Source organism: Rhipicephalus microplus, chromosome 3 (assembly GCF_043290135.1).
Source record: "Rhipicephalus microplus isolate Deutch F79 chromosome 3, USDA_Rmic, whole genome shotgun sequence".
Taxonomy (NCBI): domain Eukaryota; kingdom Metazoa; phylum Arthropoda; class Arachnida; order Ixodida; family Ixodidae; genus Rhipicephalus; species Rhipicephalus microplus.
The window spans coordinates 93251135-93267870 of NC_134702.1; the positions used below are offsets into that span (position 1 = coordinate 93251135).

The window sequence follows — 16736 nt, forward strand, 5'->3', positions numbered from 1 at the left end:
AAAAAATTGAGGGCCCTTAAGCTTTGCCTTTAAGAGTTGAACGCGAAACCGAAGTCCGGCCCCTAGTGCTCCCTTCAACTGCTAAGTGCATACCTATTAATATGTTTTGTTACATACACACGTACGCACACAAACACGCACACAGTAGATTGGACCAGAGCGTGCTATTATCGCCGAATGGGCTCATTTTCGTCGTGACACCTGTCGAACAAAATGCGTTAAAGGAGCCCTCAAACACATTTTTAAGTAACCATGGAATGAATTCACCAGAAGAGCTTATTTCTTCACGAATGCAACGCCGTAATAATTTTAAGAATCCGTCCAGTGCGAGTGGAGTTACAAAGGTTTGTCGCATGCTGCAATTGCATTGTCTCTTTTGTCATCCTGACGAAAGCGCTGGAAGCTAAGCAGGGAGGGGTGGCAGGGCAAAGAAAGTACCGCGCCTCGTGACCTTGAGCACTTTTTTCTTCTTCAAACGTGTGGCTTTTTCAGTTTGATCGTGCGCGCACGCGTGGACAAGTAGCGGCCTCCCGCGGAATATCTCGGTAACTTGATTTTTTGGTCACAGACGATTTTTCGCTCGCAACCAAAGGGGCCGACGCCGGCGGCGGGATTTCTGCGACATGAGCTCTCTAATCGCGTTAAAACGGCGTGGTGATGCGACCGCTGTCTACGTGATGTCCCGCGCGGGGATGCTGCGCCACTCCGCTGTCTCCGCTTGCAGCGCACAAAGCTCTCCCATAGAGTTACTGTGAAAGTTCATGACCAGTAAATGTATTGTATGGACTCGGCTACTATACTACGAGGAAACCACCCACGCCCTAAGGAGCTTCGCCCATAAAAAGAATGAAATGGTGGACACTGTGGCGAAAGCCGCTCCCACTGGTCTGGCACTTTCAATCATTCCCCCATCAGCACCCATAATACGTGACAGACTTAGGAGGCGTCCTATAGTCCAAGACTCTGGTAAAACATTAATCACTCACCTAATCGAATGTCGACACCTTTTGTTCCCTTGGCGTAGGAAGTTCTGGTCAACACGCAAAGAAGAAGTTATTTTTACAAAACTACACTGTCAAGTTCCAAAATAAAAATATTATGTGCATAGAGCTGGTCTGGGTCATTCTTCTTTTTGAAGTTTTGGTAGCAAGGACGAAACAATCACGCATTATCTTTTCTCATGTAGCCCCTTCAATTTCCTTAGAAAAAACATTCTTAAAGTGTCTTTTAATTGAAATATATTGGATTTCGTCATTTCTAATATTCTCTCATTCAGAGGCTCCTTGTTAGGTCGTTGTGATCGGTATGTCTGTTCCGCTGTAGAAAACTCTTAAACCAATCCGGGTGGTATTGATCGCATATCTCTAAACTAGTAAAATTGTTTTTTTCTGTAACTATTTTATATATCTAGATATACAGATCATATTTGATCACTTCTAAATTATTTTTTGGCCAGTTCCCCAGAGGGGATGTGATTCATACAGGTAAGCTTTCATCATCATCAACTCTTTGCTAAACTCTCGTGCCGCACGTGAGGCTTTGACATCGAACGAAAAAAAAATATTCTGGTTTATCGAATTCTTATGAACTTTTCCCCTTTTTTTAAAGAAACATATATTGTTGTTCTTATCTAATTTCTACCTTTTTTATCAAGCGTTGTGTAAAAATTTTCAATATAAGGTACAGTGTGGCCAATCCCCCTTGTGGGTATGAGCCAAGATCTAGGAGACAAGAAAAGACAAGACAAGAACAAGGCAAAGAAGTGGCAGCGTGGCAGCAGCGTGGCAGCAGCTTCCGGCCTGGGCTTCACGAAAATCCGAAGCGGAAACAAGTCAAGCAACAGTGAGTAGACGACAATTCGAGTTCAAGGCTGGATTGACAATTGTGCGTTGTTGTGCGTCCTGTTCTGTGCGTTGCTTTATCGTTCTCGCGTTTGAAACTCGCTATACCCCGCGACAACTTTCTGTGGCAGCACAGCCAAGGCTACGGAGCCGAAGCACGCTTGTCTTACTGCGCCACAGCATGTAGTCCCTCAACGAAAACGTTTGTATACTGTTCTGGGTAACTAAGATTTTACCATTCGTTACTTACATTTTTCGCGGATTTATTTTTTAATTAGTGAATAAAAACGTTGCGCAGTAGAAAAAACTTTGTTTCACGCTCTCTCAGGTTTTTGGGGAGTTTTTCGGCTTCCGTCGACTCGCGTTTCCTGCAACTCGCGTTTCCTGCAGCGAAACGCGAGCAAACGCGAGCCGAAACGCGAGCAAACGCGAGAAATCGAAACCGAAACACCCGTCGAAGCGGTCGGACTACTTGGCGCAGTAGCAAATGTGCATAGGCTCCGCCCACGTAGCCTTGGCCGTGCTGCCACAGAAAGTTGTCGCCGGGTATAGTACCTTTCCCTTCACATCATGTACCAACCGCCCCCCCCCCCCCCCGAAAAAAAAATGGGCAGATCCCACGTACAGTGGGAATCAATGATATGCGAAGCACGAAAAAGAAAAAGAAAGGTTGATATTGGATTGGATAAACTTTTATTTGGTCCTCCAAAACACAGATCACTGTGTTGCGGGCAGCTCCCACGTGGGGACTGAGATGCCAAGCTCCTCAGCCGCCTCGCGGGCTTGGTGGACAGCCCAGAGCTGATCTGCCAAGGACGAGTTGCGGATTGCCGCCTCCCATCTGGCAGAGGTGATGTGCGATAAATGAGCGAATTTGGTGCACTGCCAGAGCATGTGTTCTAATGAAGCTATTTCCCCACAATGTGGACAAAGATTACTTGGGTATAGGTCAGGGTACATGATGTGTAACATTTTCAAAGTAGGGTACATCCGCGTCTGCAAAAGCCTTGATGTAAGTGCTTGGAGCGGGTTAGATTTGGAAGGTTGATATGTCACTTTAAAATCAGCACAAAGACACGAGGCGGAGGTAAATGATGCCGTGCATGACATCCGTGTCATGATTATCATGTTTGGATGCGTCGTTCAGCTTCGTCATCTATTCACGTCACGTGATACCAAATTTAGTATATGTGGAGCTAGCGAAACAGCCGCGAGCGCGCTATTAGCGTTGTGTGTTGTCATGTTCTTACATGACACGCGTGTCAGTAATATCATATTTGCACCAATCATATATTTCGTCATCCACTGACGTCACGTAACACCAAATTTGGCATATGTCGAGCAAGCAAAACGGCCACGAGCGCATCATGAAGGGCCCAATATGCTCCAATGTAGCGTTGACGCGCGCACACTCTGGGCATGCGACGCTTCGTTAGCAAAATGCGAGAACTCCATAGTCTGACCATAGAGAAATAAAGGTTAAGAGTGGACACTCCCGTAGACCCCAGCGGCCCAATCGACCCTAGCACACCTAGTGGTTGGTGAGAGCAAGTGGCGTGCGCTTCCTGTTTCGGTTTCACTGGCGCAAATTTTGAATTACTTTGCATAACCGACGTTTGGCTATGACGAAAGTTCATGATTTCAGACCACTATTCATCGCCCAAATGGATAGTTTTTGTTTTGATTTAGCGATTCCCTGTTTTGTTTTGTTCAGTGGTTCGTGCGAATCGGTCGTGACGTAATTTTTATTTCGATTTAGTTATAATAAAAAGAGATGCAGGTAATGATAATTCACTACGGTTTTATTCATCGCGCTTGTGTTTTTCTTTTGGAACGAGTGATCAATGTATATATCAGTCAAAGAGACAGAGTATCCGTAATGTTTTATTCAAAGGCAAGGTAGAGTCTGAGAATATAAAAAGCAGAATATGACAAATGTAGACAACAAATGCATCTCGCCTTACAAATGAATTGTAACAAATACAGAGAGAACACAGACAACGCACACATCGCTAGAGTTGGCAGAAGCCGAGAAGCTGGTGAAGTATGACACACCGGTAAGGATCTATGGCAAACACAGTAACACAGTGACAAATAAGGATCTATGGCAAAAACACAGCGCACAATGCTGATGAAGAAGGAAGAAGTGACATATACACAGCAATGAAGTCGCGAATCACGCCTGGGGTTAACCGGAATAATGCATATAAAAAAAGAGTGCACAGAAACCACACGACACAATATAGCAGAAAGGCAAAGGTGCAGTGTGCTGGCTGTGCTTAAGAACAGCTAGTCCAAAATGAAAAAAAAGCAGACTTGATGCCTGCTTGTCCTCAGAAAGGTAGGGCCTTGCAGCTTGCTTACTACGTGAAAGACAAACTTTATGCTACAACACTGGCAGGTCTTGTGGCTCTTCTTATGCGTCGCCTTCATCAAAACTTAAGATCCCAAGTGATTTGCGTCTGGGTGTTGCTGTGACGCTTGCAAGCTAAAAGGAATTGTAGTCATCACTTATCCAGAATTGTGGACCTTAATTGGTGCTACGAGAGCGGTATTACAGGGCTAATAAATAGCAGAAGGAAACGACTTTGGCTCATTATTTTTCACAAAGGCTCTACATCGTACGTTATCACTCAAAAGCTATATAAAAATAAAATGGCAGCGTCCGGAGCCCCATCAAACGCTACAAGTTTGAGTATTCTTTTGAAAACTTTGATGGGCGAGATGAGGAGGTTGATGAGAAGCTAAAATACGAAAAGCGTGATAACGTGAACCGTGCCCACTTCATACTGTGTTCCTTACCCGCTCGGAGACATTTCAACAAGCGGTTTTGTTATCGATATATTACTTGAGCTGGAAAGATAAAGCATACACATGCAGTGACCAAGCGAGCCACAGTAAAGTGTACAGTTCGCCCGCATTTGCTACAAAAATACAGACAGGATACCCAACATTCTTTTTAAGGTTATGCAAATCACTTCGAGCGAATACACAGTGTCCCTACTCCTCAATGCGGGTAACCTAAACAATGTATGCAACGAAGGAGTGGCTAGTCCAGTTGAGCTGAATATAAGCATATAAGACCATAATGAAGTCTGCTGTAACAAAGTAATAACATAACAAAGCTATTGCAGGGTTCGGCTCAATTCGAATACTTCAGTGTAAACCCGTCGCTAATTGCTAACCTTTGAACTTGTCAAGCTGTATGCCTGAGATTGAAGACTGGAACCTAACCCTATCTAAGTTTCGGTTCACAAAACGCACATGCCAACATAAACGAACCCGGCAAAACATTTTCAGAAACTTCGCGCGACACCCAGCAGAGCAGAAATGAAAATCGCCAACACTTGACAGATGGTGATACAAAACATCGCACACTTTCAGGTGACGTGCAGTGGCCTCAATTATGGCAAGAAAGTGAGATTCAAGTTGTTGTACGTATGCAAAAGCTGCTTCTGATGGCACAGTGAGATTCCCAAAAAGTTTGCTAGGGACGTGGTATGCTTTGAGCATTGTGAAAAACTGGTGGGTACCCTTAAGCGCCTCACTGTCGTCTTTCAGTAACTGTGGCCAACTGCAACCGTCACATGCATTCCGAAGGAAGTGTTTGATGAGAAAACCAGCTACATATTATGCAGCGGAGTCATCGATAATATGGGAGTGAAGTTTGTCGCAAGTTCATAGAGATCGTCTAGAGCGGGAAAGTCGTCAGGCTGTGGCTGTGCACACTCCTCATTATCCACAAGAGACGCACTGGTGAGGGAGAATGGCGAGAGCTGCTCCTGGAGGAGGTCACATTCATCATCCTCGACATTTCCGTATTATGACAGCTTGAAGAGTTTTCTTATGCAGATGTGCTTCAGGCCACAAATAAATTGTGCTACATTGGGGTTGGTGTTGCAACCCTGTTTTTGCCTAATGTGGCCAAATATGTTCTCCAGAGGATCCTGTTGAAGCCTGCGTGTTAACAGGTATTCAAAATTGTAATTTTTTGAGAGGTCGTCCCATAGTTGACAAATTGCCTGAATTGTAATTTGCCAACCTACGATGGTTTGTGGTTGACGTCTGCCAACAAACTGCCATGATGCAATCCAGGGAAGCTGGCCTCGGAGGACGTCAATCAGCTCTGAATCATTTTTCATAATTGCATGCCGCAGCTTTTGCGAAGTTCTTTTTTTACTCGAGCTGTTCAAGGCATCGAAAATCCTGTCCATACGATCACAAAATTGAGCTGTAGTGATGGCCGAGGCAGGCAGCACCTTCGCATACACCATTGCCGTGATAGCAATCGAATCTGATGCACTGAGGACCTGAGTTGCTCTGCTGACCTTCATATTAGAAAAAGGTTTCTGATGAACGTGCCGTTCAGTCAACTTTGGAGCCAATCGCAACCGCAACTCATGTGAGGATTGGTAAACGCTTACAACGTGCGACCAGTTAACGATGTCATCCCCAATGTATAACTTGTGTGCTTGGACATTATTGCGCGTTGTTTTAATTAAATGCGGAACATCAAAAATGTAATAGACCCGCTCACCATTAACTTCGAAAAAAGGCTTTGCTACAGTCACTCTTAGTTGGTTAGCGAGACTTACATTTGAACTGCCCTGGTCACAAATGACTGCTTTCACTGCAATAATAATGCTCCTAAGCTCCAAAATGAGTGACACCAGCAAGTTATGCATAACAGATGATGGTGTTGATGTGTGCCCTATAGTAAAAGCAACCGGTTGAACCCACTTTCTCGAAACGCCAACAAGAAGAAAAACCAGTGCTCGATCAGCGATGGTTAAAGTGCGATGAGTGCCATCATCTGTAAAACCCTGGACAACGTCTCTTGCAGCATCATAGTACACATTCTTTTTGAGTGCTATTTCGTCAAAAACTAAAGCGCACACTCGGTCCCGTTCATTCCAAGCTTGAGTATTTGTTGCAATTGAAAAAAGGATTCCTGGAGTTATGCCTGGAGTCATCTTTACATTAGCTAGCCACCTCCTTAATGAACGCCGGGAGGGCAAAGAAAAATATGGAGCCAGAAATCGGTATGCTCGCGGACCTCGGAAGTTTGAGTGAAGAGCGAATTTCTTGAACCACACGGGAAACCGCTTGCCCTTGCGTTTGGGCCTCAAGCGAACATGTGCAGAAAGAAGTTTAAAAACCTCCTCGGTGACGTGCGGTCGGATAACTTCAAGGGCCTTTGAAGTCGATGACGTTGCTTGGTGAGGCTGTCTCCGCAGTCTTTTGATAGTTTTCCGCTGTGCTGCTACTTTGGCTTGCAGATGTTTAATGGTTTGCTTGTACTTCATTGATGGAGACATTGTCGCTGGCACACAGGAACGCACTGCAATAAACAAAAAAATGGATGTAAAAGCGAAGAACAACTAATCCCATACGAGCACTTTCCTCGCTCTTTCAGACCCAAGGTGCACAACTTTCTGTGGTGCAAAGTTTTCGATTCCACTACCTAAAAACAAACCATTCACAATGTTGACAATGCACAAAAAAAATAAAAATCACTGAGAGCCCACCCTTACATTTTGTAAGTGCACACGTAGTGTCCTTTTAAGGATAGTTTCCTCAGAATGTCCTAAACATAAAATAGCACATTAAAAACAGCTGCAATAAAAGCATAGTCACCATTTTCTCTAGGGCACTCAGGCGTGGAGCTGTTGGCGGAGACGTCTTCTGAAGGGTTTTGTGAAGCTTGTTCAGTGCCTCGGACAGTGCTGTCGAAACAATCTTGCGAGCGGCCTGCGGAAGTCTCTATATCAATCCACTCTGGTGTTGAAGTGAATATACAACTTACCGGTCACACAAGTTCCTTTTGTGACAGCTGAACGACTGGTTAAGGTTTTCTCCGGCAAAACGAAGTCAGCGGAAATTCTTTCACCAGCTACAAGGGAGCTGCCACCTGCAGAGGTTTGGTCAACAGTCAATTTCGGTAAAAAAAAAAAGAAATCGCGACACTGAACGCACCCTGTTCATCGGGGCACCTCAATGTGTGGGAGCCGCTTTTTGAAGCCTCTACCACAGGTCCTGAAGAAATGAAATTACGACAATGTATCAGTAAGAGGCTTAAAATAACACAAACTGAAGCTCATCCGCACCTTGCAGTGCAGCTTCTGCAGCCATGTCACAGTCACTACTTGAAGCGACGCTCAGAGAACCTGCATATGTGTGCAGTTGGTACAAGTTACAAAGCTTGTAGCATGGGGAACCTAAACAGCTCTTTCAAACGCATAAATTGGTCGAACGTGGAAGAAAAGAGAAGGCACCAACTAGGAAACAAGTAATTTGTGATTTTTGGAATTATCAACAGCGGCAGCTTTCACTGATGAAAGGTATAGGTAGATGTGCACTCAGGCTTGAAGATAACGTGAAATAGCCCTTTAAAGTCTTTCAAAACAAGTTGCGCAGGTCAAAAGCATCAAAAAACGACAGAAATGTAAAGCTGCTGTTAGGAAGGTAATAGCCCACAATTCACAAAATTTAAGACTTTCCAACTGTTACTTCTATAGTGAGGTTTCTCCATCGGCTACAAAGATCTTCACGGTTAACTGTCGCCACTAATTCAATACAAGTGGCTGCTATTGCACATATTTGAGTTTCAGTCAATCACTTACATGGTGCAGCTGGTTGCACACTGGGAACAGCCATTTTTGTAAGCCTTGTGTGCCCAGGGTCCATGAAACTTTGAGCAGTAAAATGGTCGCTACAAACCCTGTACGTTGCGTACAATAGGCTGGCCGGCTTACTAAGGAGATCATCGCCTCCAGCATACTGCATCCATGCTTTCATCCTGCATTCGCAATGAACTATCAGCTGAAAGGGGAAGTGCTTGAATAGTGATTTTTTATTGTTACCCTCACTGAGCAAGTACGAACAGTAAGCCTAAAGACATGCAAACCATACAAAAGCTTTAACACACCTGCCGTCCTGTGGTATGCGGAAGAAACTCGTCCCAGGCTTCTTGTGGGTTCCGCCATTGTGGAAGCACGACAATACTCAGCAGTAGCTGCCGTAGCTTGGACCGCCGGACGGCACGGCGTCAGCGCGGTCTGAAAATGTTAGTAAGTGGATGCTTCGCTGTCAAATTACGAAAAAGATATGTGCACGTCATAAGTGTACCAACAAACCCCTTTGAATGATTAGCTAATCGATGCAAAATACAAAACCAGTGATACATCTCTGACCCATAAAACTCTGACTTGCAAAGATTTACGTCAAGACCACGTACAAAGATCTTCAGAAGTTTCCAGGCCGCTATCCCTTGTAATGCAATGGTATCACGGCCTGGGAACTTTAGAACACCTTCGTACGTACGCAGTATCAGCAGTACCTTGGGAAGAAAAATCGTAGTTGAAATTTATGCGCTAAAATTATATTGGAAACGTCAAAAAAATTTGTGAGCAGCTTGCACTAGTGGCACAAGGCTAGCGAAAAAACGAAGATGATGGCCACTTGGCTAGTCCAGATTTGCCTCCGGCACACCAAGAATTATTCGTGTTCCGAGCCTTTGGAAAACGCTTCGTGAAGCATGCGAGGCCCAGCGAATGCTTCTCAATATTTTGCACCGAGCCTATGACCTAGCTGCCCAGCTATGCTCAGCGCACAGACGCTCGCGTCCGTGGCAGACGCAGCACGCGTCGCCTCGGCTTGACGCCGTGCCACCTTTGCTATACTGCATACGTTGCACAATGTTCCCGTCTAGCCGCCGCATAGAGCCACAAACTTTCTTTTTAGCGAACCTCCCAGTCCTTACAAGCTTCAGAAAAAGGTTACAACTGCGTGAATGAGACGCCACGTAAGAAACAAACTCGCACACTCGAAGCGCTACGTGTGTGTGTGCATCTTTCTATGTTTGTTGCATGGTGTCTTATTCGCGCAAGTGTAACCGTTTTCTGAAAAAATGACCCAACAAGACCAACAACATGTCATTCAACAAGCTTCGCTTGAAAACGTGTCTCACCTGTTATCTCACGCACGAAAACGCCGACGCAGCCGACGTTGACAAAAGCGACGAAAGCTTCTCGCTGTCAGTCATGCATGGGCTTGTCGCTGGGTAGATGGTGTTTAGGACAGTACGGCTGAAGAAAAATAATCGTGTAAGGTGTGTTGAGTAAATTGTTTTTATGTATAAAGAACATACCAAATTTGGACGTATAATTATTATTTTGTGAAAACAATTCTGTTTCATTGATTATAACTGTTTTTTTTGCGCTTGCGCCCTCTGACGTTTGGTGAGAGCACTAGTTCGTTACGTAGTCGTGACGCACTTCCTTAGGCCAGGTTTCACGAAGTGTCCACTCTTGTCTTCTTCTTTGGTCTCACGCCAGACGCGACCGGCGCGACCAGCGTCCGTCGGCGCGGCCCGACAACAACCGGCGCGAAATTCGCGCCGATGCGTTTTACCCGGACAACACTGCGTCTCCCTCTTTTTGTGGCGGAGAGACGTCGGAAGCGCTGAAACGCGCATGCGTCAAAGAAACGAAGCGCGGCACACGCCCGCGAGTGTAGGGCAAAACCGGCGCCTGGCGTCATAACGCCGCCGTGACGCGACCAAATGAACACCGGTGAGCACGCGCCCCACCTCACATTGGAATGTATTGGCGCCTTGACTGCGGAATGCAGTCACGTTCTCACATGACACGCATCTCATGCTTATCCTGTTTGTACAAATCACATACCTTCGTCATCCGTTGGCGTCACGTAATGCCAAGTTTGACATATGTGAGGCTGGCGAAACGGCCGCGAGTGCATCATGAGTGCGGCATGTAGTCATGTTGTAACATGACACGCATGTCGTGATTACCATGTTTGGATGTACCATTTACCTATGTCGTCTATTCGCGTCGAGTGATACCGAGTTTGTACATGGGAAGCTAGTGAAACGGCGTCGAGCGCATCATGAGCGTATTTATTTATTTATTTATTTATTTATTTATTTATTTATTTATTTATTTATTTATTTAAATACCTTAAGAGCCCAGAGGGCATTACATAAGGGGGGATACATACAAAAGGTTACTATAGCATCAGTAAAACAACATGTCAGTAATACTAGTAATCAAACTGACCGATAGCCCAAGCAACAACTAATAACACAATAAGCAAAAAACACAGTAAGCAGCTCACCATAACAGGAAACATATTTCAAGAAATAGCAATAAACATTCTCTAAGCATGCGTTACACATTAAATGTCAATGGTGGTTACAAATTATTGTCAACTTCTAAGTAAGTTAGTACTGCAGACTGGAAAATGGAGGGTTCTGTAATAGCGACGATGTTTGAGGGCAGCGCGTTCCATTCGTTAATTGATAACAGCAGAGGTGAAAATTGGTATTTCTTAGTGCGTGAGTATATTGGATTGACCTTATGTGCATGACCAACGCGATCAGAAACGTAGGGAGCCGGGTGAATGAATGATCGGGAAAATGACGAGTCACTATGATATAAGCTATGGAAAAACATAGGCGGGACAACTTTCTGCGCGTGGCAAGCAATGGAAGGTTCAGAGAACGCTTAAGACATGTTACGCTTTGGTGGCGAGAATGACAGGAGGTGATAAACCGAGCTGCTTTATTTTGTACCGATTCTAGCATATCAGATAACATTGCCGTGTGTGGATGCCAGATGGTTGACGCATACTCTAGTGAAGGCCTGATCAGAGCTTGATATGCGTGAAGTTTAGTTTTTAAGTTTGCGCATCTGAGGCGGTGTTTCAAAAGACCGAGTTTTTTTGATGATTTGCTGGTGATGTATTCAATGTGACTGTTCCAGGTTAGGTCGGAACTAAAGAAAATGCCGAGGTATTTTGTGGATGAAACGGTCTCAATTACGGTGCTATTGACTATGTATCTGACGGATGATGAGGGGTTGACTACGGAAGTAAATCTAATATGTTTGGTTTTTTCAGCGTTGATGTGCATCTGCCACAAGTTGCACCACTCTGTGAGTTTTAACAAATCTGACTGTAGGATGCTACTGTCATTCGGTTCGGTAATCTCTTTATATATAACGCAATCATCTGCGAATAGGCGTAGAGAAGAAACAATATTAGATCCAATGTCATTGATGTAGACCAAAAATATTAATCGTCCGAGCACGGAGTCCTGGGGGCACCGGATTTTACCATGCACTTTCTGGAAATTATGTGGTTAAGTTTGACCGATTGCGACCGGTTACAGAGGAACTCTTGAATTCATTGGATTGTTTTCTGATCAAGCTGGAGCTTACGGACTTTAGTTATTAATCGGTTATGTTGGACGCGATCAAAAGCCTTTGAAAGGTCTATAAAAATAGCATCTGTAGGAGCACAGCTATGCATGGATTTGTGCAAGTCTGTCAACAATTCGAATAGTTGGGTGTTGCAAGAGCGTTTTTCCCGAAAGCCGTGTTGGTTTGGGATGGGGATGTTGTTTCTGTTCAAGTGAGATATAATTTTCGAGTAAATGATATGTTCTAATAGCTTGCAAGATATACAGGTTAGAGAGATTGGACGGTAGTTGTTCGGACTTGACTTTTGGCCGGATTTGTATATGGGTTTAACAAAGGCATATTTCCAGTCTTCCGGTACACAGCCCGTGTCAAGTGACTGCTGAAAGATCAGCGACAATAAATACGCTGATCTGTGGCAGGTTAATTTTAGGAGTTTGGCACTAATTCCGTCGGGCCCCGGGCTAGCCTTGCGAGGAAGGCGTTGTACAGCTTGTGCGACACCATTTTCAGTTATTGTAATTGAAGAAAAAGGGTCGTGAATGGTTGGTTTTAACAGTGCCAGTGAGTCTAGTGGAAGTTCTTCCGTGAACACAGATGCAAAAAATTCGTTGAAGCATTCAGCACTTTCCTCTGGCGACAACGCTATGCCTTGATCACTCAGTAGAGTTGGCTCAGAAGGGTAGGCTGTAGGGTTCACCACGCGCCAGAATTTCTGGGGGTCAGTTTTCAAAAGGTTAGGTAAGGTGCAGTTAAAATATTTTTCCTTGGCCTCTTTTATTGAGGCCTCAGCTTGTTTTGAAATATTTTTATAATTAAGCCAATCTTCCGGAGTATTAGTTCGTGTAGCCCTTTTAAAAGCTCGTTTCTTCCTATTTAGGTATCTTTTTACATCGCGTGTGAACCACGGGTCATTTGTTTTGGTGCTGATTGTTAGTTTCGGGACGCAGCATTCTTCTATTTTTTTAGTGTGTCACGGAATTGAAGCCAATTTTCGTTTGCTGCGCGATGTTCAAAACTTGACTAAATATTGGTATAAAATCATCTAACATACGGTTCATCTTATCGATGTCAGCACATGCGTAATTCAATAACTGCTTAGTTACCTTTGATTTGTCGGCGCGTGGTAGATATAGTGAACAATGGACAACTCTGTGGTCACTAATTTCTTCAAGCACGTGGGTAAGAGCTTCCTGGGAATTATTAGTGAAAAGTAAATCTAAAATGTTATCGCCACGTGTAGGTTCTGTTACTAACTGGGTCATGAGGTGGACGTGTGTCAAATGTAGAAAACGCAAGCATTCGTGACGGTGGGAGCTGTTACTGCTGACAGAAGAAGATGCCCAATCTATGTCTGGGTAGTTAAAGTCGCCGCCGAGAATAAGAACAGAATTTGGATAATGGGCATGCGCATACTTGAGTGAATCATTCAGCAAGTCGACGAACTCTGGACCGCTATCGGGGGGTCGGTAGCAGGCACCGATAATTACGGTGGTGTGAGCTGACTGCGCAGTAACCCAGATTGCTTCGATGGACGAGTCGTAAGCGATATCTGACTGTTGGAATTCTTGTTTAACTGCTATAATTACTCCTCCTCCTTTAGATACCGATCTGTCTATGCAAAAAACTGTAAACTGTGCAGGAACGTTAAGTTCAGAGTTCAAAATGTCGGCCGACAGCCACGTTTCCGTACCGATCAAAATGTCGGCGGAACATGTGTGCAAGAAGGAATTTAGGGTGTCTAGCTTATTGAAAATGCTCCTAAAATTTATTAGGAGCAACGTTACTTCAGATTTGTAGGTGGAGTTTCGATTAGAAGAGGTAGTTTGTCAATCAGCGAGAGGTTGGTGCGGAGAGACTTCATTAAGAGAACTGCCTTGGGGTTTCATTGCATGGGGCGTGAATTCCTGTCTGGGAGTTACTTCGACAACGATATCAGTGACAAAGTTGTATCGAAAAACGCGGTCCCAAATGTACAAACAGTTAAAGCGAACCGAATAACGCTCGCTTCCTTTGCGCTTAAGCTTTGCAAAATCCCTCAACTGTTTACGGGCCATCTGCCCCTTCAGCGAGAAATCTTCGTCAATCCAAACCTTGGGAAAATCTAAGTTTTTCAGTTTCGGGGCATTGCGCAAGACCTCGGTTTTAGACTTAAAGTTTAGAAATTTGATTATAATGGGTCCATCAAAATGCAGGCGTCGCTTACCGACGTGATGGGCGCGTTCAATATCACCAACTTGTAACTCAAGGTGCGCGGAAAAAAAGTCTTTAACAATTTTTTCTGTTTCCTCGTAGTCTTCTTTGCCGGTCTCGGGAAGGCCTTTAACGATGAGGTTGTTCCGCCTCATCCTGTTATTTATATCGTCTACTACATCAACGAGATCTTCATTTACTTTTGATATGCTTGATTTTACTTCACGTACTGAATCACCTACATCTTCGCACGTTGACTCAATTTGCGACATCTTTTGCAGACCTGTCTCAATTTCATGAATTTTAGCATTAATGCCTGCGATGTTTTGTTTTATTTCTGTCAGTGTAGCTGTAGTTTCTTCATGAAAATCTTTCATCAAAGCTAGTACGTCATCAATCTTCGGACCAGGGTTCACTTCCACGTCACCAGCACAGAGTAGGAGCAAAGAAAGGCACGTGCTCACCAACAAAACACATGGTCTCGGGCTAGCAAAGTGGAACAAGTTAGACGCGCCATTGAAGCGAGCTCTAGGGTAACTTGTGTTCTTACGACAAGACACAAACGACCCGATGCGTGCCCGGTATGTAGACACGTCAACACCCATACTAGTGCTCAGGATACAGAACACAACAAGGAATAGTGGGGATCAGCGGCCAGCAGTATGCATAAAATACAGTTCTGTAACCACTATCATGTAGTCACGTTGTTACATGACACGCATGTCATGTTTATTATGTTTGCACCAGTATCATATCTTCGTCATCCATTCACGTACCGTAATACCGAATTTGGTATAAGTAAAGCTAGCGAAACGGCCGCCAGCGCATCATGAGCGTAGCGTGTAGTCATGTTGTTACATGACATGCATCTAATGATTATCATGTTTGTACCAGTCACATGCTTTCGTCACCCGTTCACGCACCGTAATACCAAATTTGGTATATATGACGCTAACGAAACGGCCGCGAGCGCATCATAAGCGTGGCACGTAGTTATGTTGTGACATGACACGCATGTCAAGATTTTCATGTTAAGGTCTCTTGCTTGTGTTCGCCATGCAATGATGTCATACCATACCAGTTTCGCACCATGACATGTGAACAAAACCACCGCAAGAGCTGCAAAGCCGTGAAATGTAAATCATGACATTCATGACATACATGTCAGGATTTTCATGTCATGACATGTCAGATATGTTCTTCATACAGTCATGTTATGCCATGTCAAATTTGGTATTTATACCATTATCGAAACGGCCAGGAGAGCCAAAGTCGTAGGCGGCTAGATAGATAGATACGCTCCAAGTCGCCGAAGTTCGCTGAGAAATGCTTCGCATTTAAAAAAAAATTGGCAGCATATCCACGGAGTGAATGATGGAGAGTGGGGCGAAGCATTCGTCCGTCCATTCGTTCTTGCTTCCATCCGTCCACGCGTCCGTCTGTGTGACCGTCCATGCGTCCATCCGTCCGTCCGTGCGTGTGTCTGTTCGTGCGTCCGTCCCTGCGTCCGTTCATGCGTCCATCCATGCATCTGTCTGTGTGTCCGTTCGTCCATCTATTCAATACTCCAAGTACCACCATCTCGCATCTTTTCATCATATATTCTCCATATAGAAGCACCGCCATGCAGCGGGCATTCCAAGGACTAAACGAGAGGTGGCACACGCACACTTTCTTACGGCTTGCGCTGCGGGTGTACTTCCCACCTTTAACCACCTCGAGTTCATGGTATATACTAGTTCACTGTATTCATGGCACTGCGGCCCAACGCTCGCTAAACCTTTCTAAAACCAAGGAGGTTGCGCCCAGCGAGTCTAACGTAGCAACATTTTCCTGTCAGATAGTGCTCAATGTACATGCCAATGGCTGCTAATGGGAAATGAGAGACAGCCGAATTCGGCTTTTACTTTCTTACGGCTTGCGCTTCGTATCTACTTCCCACATTTAACCACCTCGAGTTTATTCATGGTATATACTAGTTCATTGGCACTGCGGCTTAACGCTCGCTAAACCTTTCTAAAACTAAGGAGGTTACACCCAGCGAGTATAACGTAGCAACCCTTTCTTGTCAGACAGTGCTCAATGTACATGCCAATGGCTGCTAATGGGGATCGCAGAGTGAGCCTTTACTAAAAGCCGAATGCTCCCGTCTCTCATTCCCCATTAGCAGCTATTGGCATGTATATTAAGCATTATTGTTATTTTTCAACAATGCACAGAAGAAATCTCTCACCGGCACCACCTTGGAAGTCAAAATGTTATACTTGTTGCATACTACAACGGCTACGAGGGACGAACAGGTGCCGTTATAAGGAGCTTCGCCCATTATAACCATGTTGTTAGGTTAGCCCAGTAGCTACGTTAAGCCGCGTTCAGAGTGCTACCGCGTCTGTCGTTAGTGTAGTGTCACGGACGGCCATTTTTGGCGACCCCGCGTCACGGCAGTTAACGGGCGCCGTACTCCCCCACTGACCGTGGGAACGGC

General features: G+C 44.8%; 2 protein-coding genes across 2 annotated transcripts in view; one reads left to right on the forward strand and one right to left on the reverse strand.

Annotated features, from left to right (window-relative positions):
- Positions 1 to 1745: 1745 nt before the first annotated feature.
- The window catches only part of LOC119159671 (5'-3' exoribonuclease 2), a 77071-nt gene continuing 62080 nt past the window's right edge, over positions 1746 to 16736 (forward strand). The window contains exon 1 of the mRNA XM_075890002.1: positions 1746 to 1842. The gene's annotated coding sequence lies outside the window, so the exon portion shown is untranslated. The remainder of the gene's footprint in view (positions 1843 to 16736) is intronic.
- On the reverse strand, positions 4895 to 8794 carry LOC142803835 (uncharacterized). Its single transcript, XM_075889992.1, has 5 exons — positions 8465 to 8794; positions 7949 to 8008; positions 7818 to 7877; positions 7479 to 7752; positions 4895 to 7182 (listed from the first exon to the last, which is right to left on the reverse strand). Exons 1-4 carry the CDS (start codon positions 8637 to 8639, stop codon positions 7610 to 7612), a joined length of 438 nt encoding a protein of 145 aa, XP_075746107.1. The 5' UTR covers positions 8640 to 8794; the 3' UTR covers positions 4895 to 7182; positions 7479 to 7609.

Bases quoted from the DNA above. Each gene is read 5' to 3' on its own strand.
- LOC142803835 (XM_075889992.1), bottom strand. From the start codon at position 8,639: ATGAAAGCATGGATGCAGTATGCTGGAGGCGATGATCTCCTTAGTAAG. The intron at 8,009-8,464 runs GTAAGTGATTGA...ACACATATGCAG, and splicing joins TGTGCAACCAGCTGCACCAT to GTTCTCTGAGCGTCGCTTCA. The intron at 7,878-7,948 runs GTGCGGATGAGC...TCATTTCTTCAG, and splicing joins TGCAGAAGCTGCACTGCAAG to GACCTGTGGTAGAGGCTTCA.